An 18,655-nucleotide genomic window follows, 5' to 3' on the forward strand; every position below is an offset into this window, starting at 1 on the left:
ATTAACACACACACACACACACACACACACACACAGCATGCCCCTCCCAAACCTTGCTTTAGCTTGCTAGAGTTTCACTAAAGGCAGCAGGAATTGGGTTTTTGAATGGGGACTGGGCAGAGCCATCACACACATCACCTACACAGCCACAGCCGCGGCTCTCAGGTCCACTGCTGAGGTGCGGAAGGAAGGAACCAGAAGCCATGTTTATACGCCCAAAGCAAACAGGGAGGCAAGCACGGTGGCGTGGCCTTGTTTCTATGTTGCTACAATGAAGGCAATGCTAAGAAGCCAAAACCCGACTATTAAAGTATTAGACAAACACTGTATGTTTATAATGAAACAGTATTATCTAAGTGGAAGAAACAGGCACAGTAACATGAAAAAACACATTTTATTGCACTTAAGTTATAAGAAAATAAAATTTCTAAGTGAATCAAACCATAGACACAATCCCTTTAAAGGTTGTTTTCCTCCATCACGTCAGGGTGTTACATAACTAAAATTAACCAACTTGAATCTGATTGTTTAAAATCAGACTATAAATAAAACAAACAAAAAAATAAACAGGAGGAGGAGGAAAAAAAAGACTGCCTAGGATACAGTGTTAACCACTTTCACAGTTCAGCTTGAGTTACGGCTCCTGGTGAATGAGGCAGACGACCTGACTCTGCTCGCCGCGCTGGTCTGCGTGGACGCCATCACTACAGCGCGGGTGTTCCTCTCGCGTCAGTTACTCAGAGCAGTGAAACTGTAACAGTTGTTTTCCCGAATACTGTAAGATGCTACGACGGACCAGCAACTTCCTTTATTCTGTATTCTATATATCTTTAAAATATCTTGTCAGTTTTACTATGTACGTTCATCCATTCACCACAGCCCTCAACAAAGAAGTTTCTCCGCAGAACAGGCACCTCAGGCTCTGTCCCAAGGAATGTGTTTTAATTTTTGCCCAGATAAAGGAAAATAAGCTTTGCACACACTCTCGATTCTTTATTTGCAGGCAAACTTCACTCTTTAGTATCTGAAACTTTTCCATTCGCAGCCTCTTAGAGGCACAGATGGCTCAAGTTTCAGTGGCAAAAAGTCTTTTTTCTCTGTAACCAAACTAGAGCAAATTTGGAATTCAGTCTGGGACTAAAACGTCACAGCAGAAAAAAAATAAAAAAAAATAATTTGTTTTTTTCTTTCTTTCTTTCATTTAGCAGCATAAATAAGTTTGGCCACTGGGAGTACAGTACAGGGCGGGACAACGATCCCACGTGTGGAGACCTACTTCTAGCACCAGCATCAAGAACTACATCCATCTCAGGACTCGGAACCAGGACAACGCGCCACCTTTAGCGACATGCGCACTGAAGAGGGGATATGGAAGCAACAGTAGATAGATTAACAGAGGCTAATACTGTGATTGATTGACATTGGCAATGGCTGGCAAAAAAACAAAACAAAGAAAAAAACCAACAAAAAAATGGAAAAGAAAAGAAGAAAAGAACAAGAAAGCTTCATGGAAACTGTACAAAAGCAATTCACAGTAATCTCTTTCCGCTTCCCACTTCAGAAACACGACTTTGCTGCAGAAGCTCTGATGACAGGCATGTGGATATCACCGCCACTCCTTTCGAGGTGACGGCAACGACGTCTTGGTGAGGCTCTGCCCAATGACCACTGGAGAAGAAAATAAGGAATAATTGCACCTGGTTGGATTTAGAGTCTCGCTTTGCAAAGCTGCCCCTCATCAGAAGTGAAGCTTCAGGTGATGCGCCGCCTCCCTCAGTTACGGCTCTGTCTCTTCGGCCCTTCTCACCATCTCATCTGTAGGTCTTTTCAATCTGTTGCCCCAAACCAACATCCTGCACCACTGAGTACAAGGGATTTTTTTCCTTTTCTTTTTTTTCTCTTTTATCTTTTCTGTTTTTTTTTCTTTTTGTTTTTTTTTTTTGTTTGTTTGTTTTTTGTTTTTTTTTTTGCGCAGGGGGAGGGCAGGAGTATATTGTCTACAGAGTTGGACAAGACTCATCTTGTCTGCTCTTCATTTCAGGTCCACATCGAAGTCCAGCACCAAGAGCTTGGTTTCTTCAGTCCCATTCCGACTACCAACCGCACACACCAGCTTTGTGTTGGAGGCTCTGATCCGCCACACAACTCCCCCGCTACCCCCACTCTCCAATGTGACTAGGTTTCGAATAAATTCACCCGTTTTCAAGTCCCAGAGTTTTACAGTTCCATCATCTGAGCTGGTAATTACGAAGTTCTTGTTGAACTGTAAACAGGTCACGGCACTCTGGTGCTTGTTGGGACCTGGGCAAAAGCACAGGGACTGAATTACCAGTCAGAACACATGAGAAACCCAACAGTTAAAAAGATGCATATTTAGAAACCTTGCTGTAGTTTAGAAGCTCTGGTAGCTATTTGCGGCAGAAGCCCCAACGCTCACGGCCTGTCTCCTGCAAGCCTGGCGAGCCACCAGACACACGTTGTTCTCCGGGCTATGACACAAGCAACGCTGTGTCACACATTCTACGGCTGGAAGCACAAGTGTGACAGATCTGTCCGTCCCTCTACCACTCTGCACAGACCAGTAAAGGAGAAAACCAAACTACACTACCCACACATCCCAGGAACAGTCACGATGTGATGCCCTCCAGATGGGCTCACTGAAAACAAACCAACCTTCTAAGCACGGCATCTAAATATAAAAAAGCGAATCATGAAGAATTCAATGGTGCTGTGCCCCCAAATCAACTCTCTCATGTGTTTCTTTACCTCGGGGGAACTATTACTTCTTCCCATCCCAACTAAAGCAGTTGGCTAAGTGGAGGCCAAAGTAATTTCCTATCAGAGATGCTTCAATTCAAAATATAATGATCAGACAAAAAGAAGCGTTGCTTCTGTGAGTCGGCCAAGTCTTTCTTCTCATTGTTAAGGTTAAATAGAGTCGACTGAACAGGCAGGAAATGAGTAAGAATTTTCACATTAAAGACACAATTGAAGCCATTTCTCAAGGTGGCCTGGTTCTGAAAGGCAAGCGTTTATAAAGTCATCAGGAGTACGTACTCTGCATGAGGTTAATCTCTGCTCTACACAGGTTCCCTCTTCAGCAATGACATTTCAGAAGGATACGGCTAAAGGAGGGCCAACACTTACCCTGCAATGTTTGTAAACACTGTCCTGTTTTGATATCCCAGATTTTCACTGTAGAATCTGCATTCCCAGAGACAAGAATATTGTCCTTGAGTTCCATTCCACTTGTCAACGACTGGTGTCCTGTTAACGTGTGAATACAGTTCCCTGTCTCCACATCCCAGACTCGGATTGATGTATCGAGAGACCCACTCACCACATGGATGCCATCAAACTACAACAGACACAGCGTATTAGAACAGAAACATGGCCTTTTTCCCTGTCAGCTAGCTGGTAGACCTTACTCACAATAGGGAGGGAGATATAGCAACATGTAAGGCCAGAACAAAGAGCGCGCTCGGGTAAACTCGCAGCGGGGCTGATGTGCACACCATCGTCGAGTCTACAGATCATGTCTCCAAAAACACTTTTCATAAATTCTCTTACAATTAAAAATAAGGAAACAAAACTGAACAAAACTGCCCAATAGTTCAAACAAGAGGCAGAAATAACTTCAAAAAGAAAACGAAGCACCTGGAGTGAACAATATTCCCTTCAGACCACCTGGTCCCAGCTGAAAGCTGCATCCTATGCATTCAGTAAGAAAGCCCAGCTCAGCTTGCCCATAGGAAGCAAAAGCCACGCTCATCAGCACCCAAGGCAGAGGAAGGAAGGGCCAAGCAAACTTCTGTGATGCTCAAAAGTAAATTCCATTAAAAACTGTAAGAAGAAGCTATTTACAAGAACTTACTGCTAGTTAGGAAATATCCCCAAAGATAACTATGTCAGGAATCAGAAGAGGAGGCATTTTAGTAGCAAAAGCAAGCTACGCAGCCTCTCTTCTTCAGTTTCCCCAAACCACTAAAAGCCAATAAACCCCTACCAATCCCCAGGAGGTATATATAATGCCTGGCTATACATTCTGAGATCATTCTCTACATTCTGAGTACACCACAGAGTACCAACAACAATGGCAACCAACTCCCTCCCCTTGGAAACCATCGACGTCTTTATCATAGATTGACATTTCATTACTTGGGCAGTCTTATCAATTAGGAATCAAATGCCCTAAGAATAGCCATGTCAGCACTGGGATTCTGCTCTACTCGGGTAGCCACTGAGGGACAAGTGCCTGGGAAGACGATCATGTATGTAACAGGAAATATTTAAAGTGGAGAACGCTGCATTTCCAGAAATAAAGGTGGCCCATGTTTTCTGTCCAGTTACTGAAGATCTCGAAATATAATGTTAATAAATTCCAAGTTCATGTCTAAAGGGATACAAGAGGTTAGTCAGCCAATGGCCCCGGAAAGCACATGGTTTTCTGCAGAGAGGCCCACGGCCACTTTAGATGGGATGGAATCACAATTACACGGCCCATCAACTTCTAGCTATCAAGGCAAAGGGGCAGCAGCTTTTGGCCAAATTAATCCTCAGCAAAGGAGTTTATTAAAATCCAAGTTATTCTCCTATCAGATTATCTAACTATTAATAATGTAACAAAATTTACAGCCTTGAAGTATCAGGTTTCAAGACAAACATTTGCATTTTAGAGAGAAAATAGATCACAGAAATTAAAACCATTAAAACAGTTAAATGCTTTTGAAATTTATGTTTTCTTCTTGCTAATAAGGTAGATATAAACAGCAACTTGGCAGTAACTGACTGAGTCTTTAGCAGAGCATCGAGGCGATGGGCAAGACGGACTTCTTACCTGTAATGAGTAGACTCTGTTAGTGTGCCCCTGTAACGTGTGCAGGCAGGTCTCAGTCTCTGGATCCCACACCTTGACCATAAAATCATACGCTCCACTGACAACCCTCCTGCCGTCATACTGGACACAGCGGACTGCAGCTACGTGACCCATCAAGACGTGTAAACACTGGCCGGTCTCAATATCCCAGACCCTAAGAGTGGCATCTCGAGAACCACTAACAACTCTGCAGAGAGGGAACAGAAAACAAGGTATCAGAATTCTGACGAGCGTGAACGCATGCAGCAGGTGAAACAGTGCTCACTTCTCTTCTTACACAGAACAGAAACTTTCACAAGAAACCCTAACACTTCACATATGACTTCCAGTTACTCTGCCTGGAACAGGAGCAACTGCTGCAGCCTCCGATAAGCAGGCAGCTCTCCATACACAGCTCTCTTGATTACATGCGGCTCAGTCCTCGGTGCACATCTAGTATTAACTTACAACAATCCAAAACTTCCTTTGTTTAGGATATTTGCCATTTCATTACATTTCAATTATGAACCCCTATTTCCTATTTCAGGAAGTAAAAATTTTCCATGATTATTTTTCAACAAAATACAATTTTAAAATTAACTCAGAAAACTATGGCTATTTTCTTACACTCCCCACGGAGGAAAAACTCAGTTTCAGACACGTGCACACAACTGCTGACACAGGAGTCACAGAAATGCCTTCAGAAACTGGCTCAACGTTATCAGATTATACCTTTGGAAAACCATGGTGATGCAGTCACTGCTGGGTTGCTAACCAGGTGCCTTTATGGTCCCAAGAGAGAAAAGCCACATTTGAAAGAGCAGAATGATGAAGCGTGGGGAAACGAACGCAACCAAGAAGGAAATGCAAGGTCTCCTGAAACTCAGGCCTTAGATTCCAATTCCACAACGCACCGTGCAAAGCAGGCTTGGAGTAAAAGTAAAAAGGACCCCCTGTGCAGATCATGACTGTAGGGAGAGCCTACCTACCTACCAAAGCAGTTGTCAGTTAGAGAGCACCATGTGCAGAGCTTCAGGTCATCAGAGTAAGGACCCCTCTAAGATACATTCTTTCAGAGGAAGGGTCTTTTCTAAAGGCTGTGAATTCAAGGAATCCTCCTGTCTCTACCTTCCCAGTGCAAGGATTAGGAACATATATCAAATCAGGCCAAAAGAATATTTTTTGACAAATGAAGTAGAAAACACAATTTCTTAGCTGGCTGCAATGAAGATGTGTTAACAGAAGGACATGATTTCAGCAGCAGGGCACTGTAGGTGAGAGAGAAAAGCACCGCCAGGCAGAGGCACTGGGAAGGAAAGGACAAGCAGACCAGGCATGGCTGCAACCACTTTGAAAGCAGGACTGAAAGTTCTCCCTTAATGTGGTGGGCAACGGAAGGGCAGCAACGCGGTCCCAATGCCAGGGCTCGCTGTCAGCTGTGCGAAGGCAAGGCCACATCTGAGAGCTCAACGGTGCAGACCGCAGGCAATGAGAAAGTAAGTTAAAGCCGGGACCTCAGTGTTTGTCTAGATCTAGAATGTGATGGGTCACTCAAGGACACACAGGCTAGGAGTCCCAGTGACTGAATCTGTGGCCCTTGCACAGCATAAATTCAGTTATTAAGAAAGAAAATGATTTTTTGTTTGAAGACAATGAATCAGCAAATCAACACCAAGCAGAAGAGCTTCAAGAAAAAAGGTTGTAGCATCATCAAATGAAGAAGGAAATTTTAAGACAAGCCTCCGACTTTACGCCAATATAACCCGGCTTTCCTAACTTAGGAACATTACACTTTGATCACTAGTATCTACTTTAAGAGCCCATTAGTACTATATGAATTTCAATATCACAAGTGACAGAAGTGAAAGCCCCATCATAATGGGGTGTCCTCTACCTTTTCTCGTGCAGATGCATACACCGCACAGTGGAAGTGTGCCCATATAAAGTATGTATGCACTCTCCGGTCTCGGCGTTCCATACTTTGAGGGTACGGTCAGTGGATCCGCTGATGATGATATTGTCTCTCATCTGTGATGACCAAACTCCACCCGTGTGTCCCACTAACGTTCTTAGGCACTGGAAAAACACTTCAGATGATTAATTTTAGGTAGAAATGAAAGCAAGGCAAAGAATATACTAGCATCTCATTAAAATCTGGAACAAGTCTTACTTATTCAACTTTATTAGAGCACTAGGAAACCATTCTGCCACCAATGCTGCATGACACCATTATTACTGAATTGTTTATTTGTAGTGATACAAGCTTAGACACAATCCACACTGAGGGACAGGTATGGAGAAAGCAAACATGATATGGAACATAAGATTAACATGATGGGGCTGGAGAGATGGCTCAGTGGCGAAGAGCATTGGCTGCTCTTTCAGGGACCTGGGTTTGATTCCCAGCACCTAGTGCCTCATAACCACCTCCAGGGCCAGGAAATATGACGCCCTCTTCTGGTCTCCAAGGGCAACTGGCATGCACATGGTACACGTACATACATACATACATACACACACACATACATACATACAGGTAAACAGACACACAAAATAATAAAATGAAGTAAAAAAATTTAAAAAGAATCATATGATACAAAGCATAAGACACGGCAGAAAGCAATAAATAAATAACTAAATAAAATGCAAGCAAGCTTAACAGCTCTAGCCTGGCCGCCATGGTTAAATAATATTAAAGCTGCAGCAGGGTGTTTCCCACGGAAGAGAAAGTTGGGTGTGACCACATACCACAGTTCACCCTTCTGCCTTGCCTGCAGGCGGTAGTTAGGGGCTGGCCTCGCTACTCTAGACGTGTAAAGACAGACACCAAGACTCTGAGATAAGCCCCAAACTAATATTATATCCTGGAAACGTGTAGCTACTTTTGAAATTTTTAACTTCTGCTTTGAGTATTTTTAAGATTCTTGTCCAAGGAACAACACGACAAAAGATATTTTTAAAAACAGATTTTTCTCATACTTTCTTCTGTTAACTCTAAAATAAATGATTACTTAATTCATAAAAACATTCTCCTTTGGACAGATAAAGTCAATATGCACTAGAGACTCCTAAGGAATGCTACCTAAAATACAGCCACTGCTTGGGCTACCTGGCTTCATGTCCTTACCATTCATGTCTGAGACAACTTCCGATTAGCAGGATCTTTTTGATTCCTAGATCACAGACAGCTCAGCCACAGAGCAGTTATAAGGAAATTACAAATCCCTCAGCCATGTTTTGGAAGGCATTAGGAAGCAATGATTCTGACTCACATGGGCAAGGTGAGAAGAAGTGCGTCTGAGAAGTCTCAGACCATCTAAGCGACAAAGACGGCAAACAAGTAACAGTCCTAACGGAGGATATCAACAGCTGAGGATCAGACCCCCTTCACTGTGACTGCACACACAAAATGATGACTTGTGAAAACACGGAAAGAAGGGAACTTACCTTGCCCGTGACTGCTGACCAAACTTTTAAAGTGTTGTCATCAGAACCACTAACTATGCGGTTACCACAGAACTGCAGGCATGTGATGACATGATCATCATGTCCTTTCAGCACCTATGAGAAAAACACACATAACACATTTATGTTATTACATCATAGTCTTCAAAATACAGCGAAGTGCTGCAGAGATGGCCAAGTCCCCAGAACTCTTCCGCACAGGCTGTAACACTGAACTGGAGAGAGGAGAAGAGCTGGACTTAGGAAATTTACATACAATATACAGCACAGCCTGCGCTACCAAGTGAGTTCCACCCAGGCAGACCTCAGTTCAAAATTAAAACACAAGGAAAAGAGGAGGGAGAAGACTGGGCTCTGGGTTCAACTTTTAACACTGAAAAAAAAAGTAAAGCACCCAGAAACAGATGAATAATAAATAACAGCTTTTTCAACCTAAAATTATGCCAGGGCATGCTGGTATATAAAACAATGCCTACCCAAATTGGCTAATTTTAAAGTATATGAATTGAGGAGTTCTACCATTTATACATCTGCAATAATATTATAAGATAGAAAATGAGACTTTTGCTTCAAATTATAAAAGCCAAAAAAAAAAAAACCAACCCAGAAAAATCCACAACACGCAAAACTGTTATTTCTAAAAAGTAATAACAATAACAATGTTGTGCAGAGTGGTCTAGACCAAATTCATGTCCTCTCAACTCATCTTTGTTGGAAGAGACTTTCTTGAAGCAAGGTCTCATACCATAGAACAGGTTGACCTAGAACTTAGTGTGTTCCCAGGTTGGCCTTAAACTCACAGCTATCCTCCAGCCTCCAATTCTTGAGTACAAGCATGAGCCACCATGCCTGGATCAACTCATCTTTGATTTCCATAAAATTATCAGATTAAAGAAACCAGAAATAAAAGAACATTGATAGATACACTTTGAGTTAATTTTAAAATAGAGCCAGCTTTCTTTTCACAAGGCATCAAGTTCTACTTTAGGAACAAGAAAAGAGTTTGACCAGATATTCCCACTGATGAAAGGTTTCTGTCAGCATGTGAAGAGTTACCTTGGGAGATTTGAGTTCTCCTCGCCTCCAATTGGTATCAATTCTGTGCTGTCTGATGTATGCACTCTTCCACGGGCTGTGTATAAAACCTGGCTTTATTATTTTTCTTCTCTTGATGTGCAATGGCTCATCAATTCCTAAAGAATCAAAGAGTTTAAGAGAATAATTCCTTTCGTCAATAATAAAAATTACACATTATATACAGATCTTGTTTTTTCTCTTAGCACCGGTGAGGTAGAGACCCCTAACCTCCAACACTGCTCTAGGCAGCAATTGGGTATGGCAATTCTGACTCATTGCCTCTTCTCCTTCTCACAGAGATGGGAAGGGGTGTGTACTGCTTGTGTGGATGCAGAAGGGACCACTGCTGTGGAAATCAGCAAAAGCACTCCACAAAAGCACAATCGCACAAAGGATATAGGACTTTCACTTCTGCATGTGTGCTCAAAAGTACTAACAGGAGAGATGTGAACAGGTATCTAGGCACCATGTTCATACTGATGTTATTCAGTTAGCCAAGAGCAGGAAGCAGTTCAGGCATCTGTCCAAAACACCAATTTGCAGCAGTACACACAATGGAATGCTGCTCGACCTTACAAAGGACACGTGGATACAGGGATACATGCTGGGACATGAACCTTGAAGATATTAGTGAATGAAGAAATTACGAAGGGATAAACACTGCACAATCTTACTTATCACAGTTCCTAGAACAGCAAACTCACAGAGATAAAGCATGTAGGAGACAGGAAAGAAGGAGTGGGGAGAATATCACTGGATCACACGCAGCAAAAAAGACTTAACTGACACTGTCCTAGCACTCACTATGGAGACCAAGCTGGCCTCCAGCTTTCAGTAATCCTGACTCTGTCCAAGTAGTATGATTACAGACACACATCATTACCTCAGGCTGTTTGCGCATGTACGTATGTACGTATGTATGTATGTATGTATGTATGTCCTGGAACTTGCTATGTAGACCAAGCTGTTCAAAATCATTTTTAGCAAACACAATTAAAGGACATTTAAAAATGATTCTGAAGCTGGGCATGGCAGTACACACCTTTAAACCCAGTACTCAGGAGGCAGAGGAAGGCCGATCTCCACTAGTTCAAGGCCAGCCTAGTCTACCTTGTGGATTTCCTAGATAGCCAGGGCTATAGAGACCCTAGCTCAAGGAAGAAACAAAAGATTCTGAGAAAGAAGGCAAAATTAACCCTAGTTTACATATGAAGATGCTTGAGAAAGAAGATTTTCCTGACTAACCCAAGAGCAGCCAGAGGTTGAGTGTGGGACCAGGCTTAGCAAGGAGCACCTGAGATCTTCCCTAGGCCTCTCTAATTAGCGGTGCTCTCCAGCCAGAGCCGCGAAGGGAGAATCATCTACAGAGTGCAGCCCACCAGTTTCTTTTCCTGTAACATTTTGCTTCTCGGAAACAATTTTTTTTTTTTCAAAATGATTATTTTTCTAGATGCCTACCTGTAAAACAAGGTCTCCCCTTTGATCAATATGGAGGAGACTTAACCCTTTCCTTAAAAAGGGGGTTCAAACCAAACTATGCTGCAAGAATCTAAAATCCATGTCAGGAGGAAGATGTCAAACTGTCCAATCTCCCCAGCATTTATGAACGTTCAGCTCACAGGAGGTGTCCATTAAGAATCTATGGGAGGGGTGGGTAAATCCTCAATTATTTGGGAATTAATTGCTTGAAATCAGGTGGACTCCTTCACTTTGGGATCAAGGACGACATGAATGGACGCAGACTCACTCTCCCTGCACGGGAAAGTTATTTTGTTGACTTGCTTCCAGAATCCTTTGCTGCTGCAGCAGAAACACATTCTCTATGTAATTCTGAACCTTACCCTCTTCTTTACATTTTTCTCTCCAGAGAAGGTTGTCCTCAGCCAAAATTCTCCAGTATCGACAAGTCTGAGCCGCTTGCAGCAGGTCTTTGGGTTCCAGGAATGAAAGTACATAGAGTGCCAGCTGTGGAAAAGGGAATGAGGATGGCATATTCACACGCCACAAAATGACAGAAACAAAGGTGCTACTCTCGCACATTTCCGTAGGACTGCTGTATTTTGGTAGACTGAGCAGATCAAGGAGAACAGTATTTTAAGAGCGAAGAGAATGCTCGTTAATCTCATATTAGGGATCTGAGGATTTATTCTAGATGACCTGTGACTGTATTGGTATTTGCTCACAGTGAAACAATGCCAATGATCACAAGTTCCTCGTGTGATTAGCCTACATGGTGATAGAGAAAGGCTTGAGATCTGCTCACTCCAATTATTGGAAAAATACTAGTACATTATGCCAATATGGTAATAATGTTTTAAACAATACATTCTTGCTGATAACACAAACTTCCCTAAGGGCTTAGATCTATGCCATTATTCTTCCACATATGAAATAAAGCATTTTTTCAAATGAAGAATCTTTCCCCCAAGTAGTTGAAAACAAGAAAACATGATATGCTACGCCAGGTTCTCTTTCTAACTTCTCTTCTCTCTTTCCTTCAGCAGTCTTTGAAAGAACACGGAGGCCAAGAGAATCTTTTGGGGCTTACCTTTTATTAATAATCTGTGCTTACTTCTTAAATGCTAAAATATTCCCAGTTTTTGGGGTGTGGTGACAGCTCAGTTCGTAACGTTTCATGTACAACCATGAAGACAAGGGGGACAGACAAGAGCTCACTGGCTGGTCCACATGAGTGAGTAAGCTCTGGATTCAGTGAGAGACCACGACTCTGACTCAACACAGTAACGTGGGAGCAACTGAGGAGCACATCTGGCCTCCACAAGCACATGTGTGCACATCTGCATGTATTTAAGTATTTGAACACATACACACACCACACATATACATAACAACCCCACAAAGATTCTCAAATTCTACTGATTTGAGGTCAGGAAGATTTTGCATGATAAGAGTTATCTATAAAAATAAGAATAAAGCAAAAACAGAATAGAAAAACTTACTCTCAGAGGTAAGTAAAAACACCACACTATGAGAGAATCTGTACAATTAAGATTCTAAAGGAGGGCGCCAGGGATGTAAAATGTATCAGGGTGAGTATCTGCTGCTTCCACAGAAACTGCCTCCTACTGTTTCATGCCCTGATGACCTCATGTTACTTTCCTAAGTTTACTCAGAGTTCTGTTGTAGAAAAAGTTCACGAGAAAAAAACCACTTCTTTTGTGGGACAGTGTCATTTTTAAAAAGTACTCCAAAGCGGGGGAAAACACCAGAAAAAAAGATGTTTTTTTTTAACCAATTTTGCTTTTCCCTAAGTTATGTTAGTTTCATCGATTTTACTCAACTCTAATGAAAAATTATAATTAGGACTATGAATGCCTTTATAGAACTAGAACTTGGAGTGGCTCTCTAAGTGAAAGCAGAACTCCTCTTCTGTTCAAATCGGAGGGTGCAGGGTCACTTGTATGATGAGTCTCGTCTTCATGCTGTCTTTTAAGCTGGTATTTAATTAGGAGCATGGGTACAGTAATTTGAGAAAATATACAGCATGGGAATCATTCCCTTCTGCTGATAAAAATTAAGCTATGAAGTCAAAAATATCAACACATGCATTATATTTAACCTATGTAGCTGCACATGGCTTATGATGAGTGCTACAAGAATGCAGTTCACACGTGATCTCTCTCAGGTGGAGGACGGTTGGTAGACATGGACAGGGACACACACACATTATATATATACACACAATTCTGTGTATTAAGTAATAACTGCACGGGGCGGGAGAGATGGCTCAGCACTTCAGAGCACTGGCTGCTCTTCCAGAGGACCTGGTTTCAATTCCCAGCACCCAATGGCAGCTCACAGCTGTCTGTAACTCCAGTGCTGACACCCTCATGTATGCAGGCAAAGCACCAATGCACTTAAGAAAATAGATAAAATAAAAACAATTACATAATGCTAGGACCAGAGAAATGCAATAGTCAGAAAGTTACTGGTCTTGAAGGGACATAAGAGAAGTGACAAAATAAGAAGGAAAACAGCATTGCTGCTTAATGGTCCAGAATTTAGAGAACATCCACTATAAATAATAAACATACTCAAACACCTAGCAAGAAACTCAGTGACTCCCATGCAGATTTACCTTATCCAACTGGGAGAAAAAAAGTACCTTGGTTATAAGCATCCTTTATGTAACAATTGCACCATTAAGCCAAGACGACCGGCAGGACACTGCTTACAGGGGGTGGTGCCCGTGCGGGGCGCTAGCTGGCAGCCTTTGCTTACCTCTTTCGGGAGCAAGGAGATGAAGTCTCGCTGGAACTGGGGCTCTATCACCTGCATCATGTGCTTCACCTGTGTCGGCTCACAGCTATCAATGAGTTCATCCAAAGCCAGCAGCTTCTCTGGTCCACTCCAGCTCTACCGAAGAGGACACTTTGATTACCTTAAAGATGCTCCAGTTACAAACGCACCTGCGTGTCCGTGTTTGGGCAGGGAACTGCACGGAAAGGGACCATGGACAGAGAACTTGCCTCCAGTAGCCTCTGAAGCCATCTAGGTTTTACTTTCCAGCAAAGTCATGACTGCATTTTTTCTCTAGTTATAATAGTTATGCGTTCATCCAACACCAAGACACTGGGGGAGATACCAAAATCTTGTCCCTGAAGAATCAACCTCGGTTAATGAATAAATAGGGAATTTTGACAGATCATTTTTCTTTCTCTATATTATTTTTAGTGGACAGCCATAAAATTTTATGGCTTGAATAAGGCTTTCATCTAAGAGCTAAGAGATCTGCAACATAATTAATTAGAGAGAAATTAATAGCTGGATATTCTGCATTTCTGACAAGTGTCTCCTATAAGTTTAAAAAATGCTGTTTTACACAAAATATAGACATTAAACAGGAAACAACAGCAAAGATAGGCTGAGTTCATTTTTTAAAAATTAGAATATATACAAAGACCAAAAAAAAAGAATTAAGAAAAAAATGCTATACTTATGAAAAATAAAAACATATAATTATATTTCAAAACTGAGCTCCTTTAAACAACTCTTGGGGTTGGATTTTTGTTGTTGTTTCATTTTTTTTTTTTAATATTTTCTACCAGTGAGTATGACTGCTTAGAAAAGCAATGGTTCTTGAAAGGAAACATTTTATGGCCATATGAGTAATTTAAAATGTTGGAATTCTGTAATAACCATGTAAAACATTTAAGTAACTTCATAATTATTAAGTAGAAGCATATCTAAGCAGGCCTTTGTAAATAAATCTGTGCCGATGTAAACACCCCTGGGGATTACTGCAGCCATTTGGACATGGACGAATAAAGAGTAACAGGCAAAGTCTGATGCATTCCATAAGATGTAAGATAAATACTGAGCTGTGTCAAGGCTCTTAGGAGGCTGCCCTCAGAATAATTCTTAAAGAGGAATTTACTCCTTTAGACTCCATAATGACTTCACCTCTCCTCTCCTGACTGCAGTCGGTGCTGGCACTATGCGCCATCAGCCAGCGTCTGACGCCCTCCATGGCCTACTCTACTTTGCCAAGGCTGCCACAGGTCGTGTCCTCTGTGCTCAGACAGGGTGCCCACCAGGAGTCTGTCATACGACACGTGCAGTACCTCACACCTGAGCAAAGGCACTGGGCTGTCTTCTCCCACGGCACTTCAGGCACCACCATACTGTGGGAGGCGGACAACTACCCCAACTCAAGGAAACTGTACATCTTGATTAAACATTTGAAAAAGATTCATAGTGCAGAATCCCAGAGACACAAATCATGAGCTTCGCGACACCTGAAACTTGGTCATGACTGCGCCATCTAAGCCACGACATCCAGACCTCCAATGACCTCTCAGCTCCCTAGCTTTGTCCTAGTCTATCTCCAGACTCCTTGGAGACTGGTTAAAGTGACCTTTCTGCTTGCTGCCTTAAGCCTCCTATAAAAGATGTGGTTGGCACTGTGGTTCCCAAACACTGCCCAGGGTCCCACGCGGGGAATTCACGAACAAGCACTTGGGGACACTGGCATGATTCAGTTACTATTCCAACCTTGGGTAACTGAGCCTGAACTCACGGTAGAAAACTAGAACTAGCTTCTCCAGAGCCTGAGGCATGGCAGTTCAGGGACTTGTGTTGTATGGTTCGGAGCGGTCTCAAATGCAGGGCAATCCTCCTCTACTACTCTGTTCGTCCAAACAGTTTCCAATCCACCTCAGAAAACATGATTCAGGTATGACTTTCTAAAGAACCCAAGACTTTATCTGCTTTTATTCTGATGTAAATTTTTGAACTATTAAATACAGTACTTTCCTGTAGGCTTATCTGACTAAATACATGAATTTCTTCAACTTCCTTACACCAGGTTTAATAAGTTTTCTTAATCATGCTGTAACAAATGCAACTTCAAAGAAACAATAAACTGATCCTGTTGTCACTTCCTTGAAGGTTTTCATCTCTTGCTGACTAACAAATAAATAAGACTTAACTAAAATAAAACAGAAAATATATGTAATTTCGGAGTTAGCATGGAGTGTGATAAAACCTTCAATATAGATTTTATTCATTATAATTATCAAAACATGTATTTTATAGCTCTTGTTTTTTGGTTTGAGTATAGCAGATCTTTCCAAAGCACACAGTCCTAATGCAAGTCCGTTCTGCTAGGGCGTGCAAACATTTGCATAATGTTATGTTATAGCACTCAAGTGCTCTCTCTCTCTCTTGCGCTCTCTCTCTCTCTCTCTCTCACACACACACACACACACACACACACAGACACACGCCACTTTTGTTCCTCAGATTCCCGTGTGAAGTTAGTACTGACAGGCTCTTCTAGACCCAAGAACAATGGCAGAAAGTGACATGTAAGGACTCTGTTGTCCTTCCACAGCTACATACTCTTCCCTGTGGACACTTTTACTGTAATGTTTGTTTTATGTAGGATGGTATAAAGGAAACAACGGATCCTTAATCAAATACCTGCTAGTTACAGTCAAAGTCAAAATTTGGACGAAGCCTCTTCATCAAGGTCATATATGCTTCCCTTCTCTGACGCTTTTGAACCATAAAAGGCTAATTCCATTAAAGTCTTTACCTGCTCTAGCATTGCTAAGTAAAAAGCCATACAGTGTAATATCCAAATTATATAAACAATCCAACCAGCCCTATCTCTTTGGCAGGCACAGTGACTACTGGAAAGTCAAGTCAATTTAAGCAGGGCAAAGTTTGGGTTTTTGCCTTAGTCTTTAATTTACATTTCTGTTTTTCAGTAATAGTCTCTCATTCAATTTACAAATGGAGCACAGAGTACTTTTTCGGGATAGATGAAGCTGGACCGAGTGCTCTATCACTGCCTGCGGAGCAATAGGAGGACAGTAAGGGGACAAGAGTTCCCATTTTGCTTGTTACACAACAGGGAAGTCACCATTAAATGCCCCAATCGCATATTTGTAGAAGCTTGCTAGTTTAATTATCCCTCATGGGTCAGCTCACACCACCCCACTTTGCTGTAGAGCGGTGGCTGTCTGTAAGATTGGCACTGAAGCATCACAAGCCTCCAGGCAAGCGATTCAATCCTAGTTAGTTTGGCACCAACCTTGAAACACAGCACAACACAGGACAGGACAGGGTACCACCGTGAGGCTGGCTGAGTCACGTCAGAGGCTGACATGGGACAGAAGATTAAGGCTGATCTACCTTGTCAGGTGGGCCTTTAGTGCTACAAATTTGTTCCTACAGAATGCCGGGGGGAGGTGGATTAAGTTCTTTACTTGCAGGGATAATTCCACAATATTTCTGTGAACTAAGAATGAGATCTCTCACTATAACTACTCATATGAAACAGGTACACTTTTATAGGACAAAGCTGGCTTAGTGAACTTGGTTTTCTGATTTTACTTTTACAGTAAACATTTCTGAAACTGTGAAGTAGTAAGTACAACACTTGGACATTTTATTAAGGAGCGCATGGGGCAGCTAAACAAGCACTGTATAAAGGACTGGCTAGAACAGCCTCATGAAAGGAAGCATTAATGTTCCCACTGCAGATCAATAGAGAAAAGTTCTCTTAATGAACATCATAAGTGCCTTACAAAACATATTTTGGTACATTAAAATGCTGTGGGAAAAATAGGCCCAACCATATAAAAATTATTTGGACTAGCCTGCTAACGAGCTTTGCTCCATTTTGAAGGCTATTTGAATGGACGCTAATGCTACCATTTGGTGCTCAGCCTCCGGGTAAGACATCATCAGCTCTGCATTCACGGGTGCTAGGGTGTGCACACGCTCATGCACATGCAGGAGAACACACTGATCTTCCCATTTCCCTGGCCTAATTAATTAGAGGTCAATATCTTCAATATCCCCTTTAAGACTACATTCCTTATGGCTGTAGTGTCATGACATTTCCATATGTAAAATGTAACTTCCATTTCTTCAATCCCAAGATTCTTAAACTCAGTACTAGGCCATTTTGGGTTGGATAATTATTTGTTTTTTGGAAGTGATCCTTCATACTGCCTTTACCAGCTAGACACCCAAGGTCCAACCACCTCATCTATTCATTTGGGGAAAATTTAAACCCTGTTGAGGCACCAGGGCTGCCCTGGTTACAGCAGTTGCCCCAACCCACGTTGCTGGTGTTTTAGGAATCATCAGAAAGCACAAAACAATCTTAAACCCATCTAGAAGCACATGACTTCATGTTCGTTTTGAAGTTATAGATGAAACACACACACACAAACACACACGGGGGGGGGGAGAGAGGCGGGGAGAGAGGGAGGGAGGGAGGGAGGGAGGGAGGGAGGGAGGGAGGGAGGGAGGGAGGGAGGGAGGGAGAGAGCGCGAGCCTAAGCAAAATATTGGTATTTGCATAACAGGATTTCTTAAATATTTGAAAATGACAAATGCTGTGGGACAATGGTCTTTTATCCTGTCACTTGTATTATGTTTAATAAAATGCTGATTGGCCAGTAGCCGGACAGGAAGTATAGGCGGGGCAACCAGGCAGGAAGTAGAGGCGGGGCAATGAGAATTCTGGGAAGAGGAAGTTTCAGTCTACAGTGGTGACCCAGCCTCAGAGAAAGCAAGATGTGACTGCCTCACTTAAAAAAGCACCAAGCCACGTGGCTAACCCAGACAAGAATTATGGGCTAATGTAAGTTATACGAATTAGTTAATAAGAAGCCTGAGCTAATGGGCCACTCAGTTTATAATCAATGTAGACCTCTGTGTGATTTCTTTGGGACTTAACAACTGCAGGAACTGGGCAGGACAGAAAACTCAGTCAGC

At 42.2% G+C, this 18,655-nt stretch overlaps 1 protein-coding gene across 5 annotated transcripts in view; it reads right to left on the bottom strand.

The window, feature by feature from the left end:
* Nucleotides 1–380: 380 nt before the first annotated feature.
* The window catches only part of Fbxw7 (F-box and WD repeat domain containing 7), a 144,801-nt gene continuing 126,526 nt past the window's right edge, over nt 381–18,655 (bottom strand). For all 5 annotated transcript variants that reach the window (XM_057756888.1, XM_057756892.1, XM_057756890.1 and 2 more), the window contains 8 exons: nt 13,640–13,774; nt 11,239–11,362; nt 9,377–9,513; nt 8,303–8,416; nt 6,750–6,931; nt 4,838–5,063; nt 3,148–3,358; nt 381–2,301 (listed from right to left, as the gene is read on the bottom strand). In XM_057756888.1, the coding sequence (XP_057612871.1) occupies nt 2,033–2,301; nt 3,148–3,358; nt 4,838–5,063; nt 6,750–6,931; nt 8,303–8,416; nt 9,377–9,513; nt 11,239–11,362; nt 13,640–13,774 (1,398 nt within the window). In that variant the 3' untranslated portion in view covers nt 381–2,032. The remainder of the gene's footprint in view (nt 2,302–3,147; nt 3,359–4,837; nt 5,064–6,749; nt 6,932–8,302; nt 8,417–9,376; nt 9,514–11,238; nt 11,363–13,639; nt 13,775–18,655) is intronic.

Source organism: Chionomys nivalis, chromosome 24 (genome assembly GCF_950005125.1).
Source record: "Chionomys nivalis chromosome 24, mChiNiv1.1, whole genome shotgun sequence".
NCBI lineage: Eukaryota > Metazoa > Chordata > Mammalia > Rodentia > Cricetidae > Chionomys > Chionomys nivalis.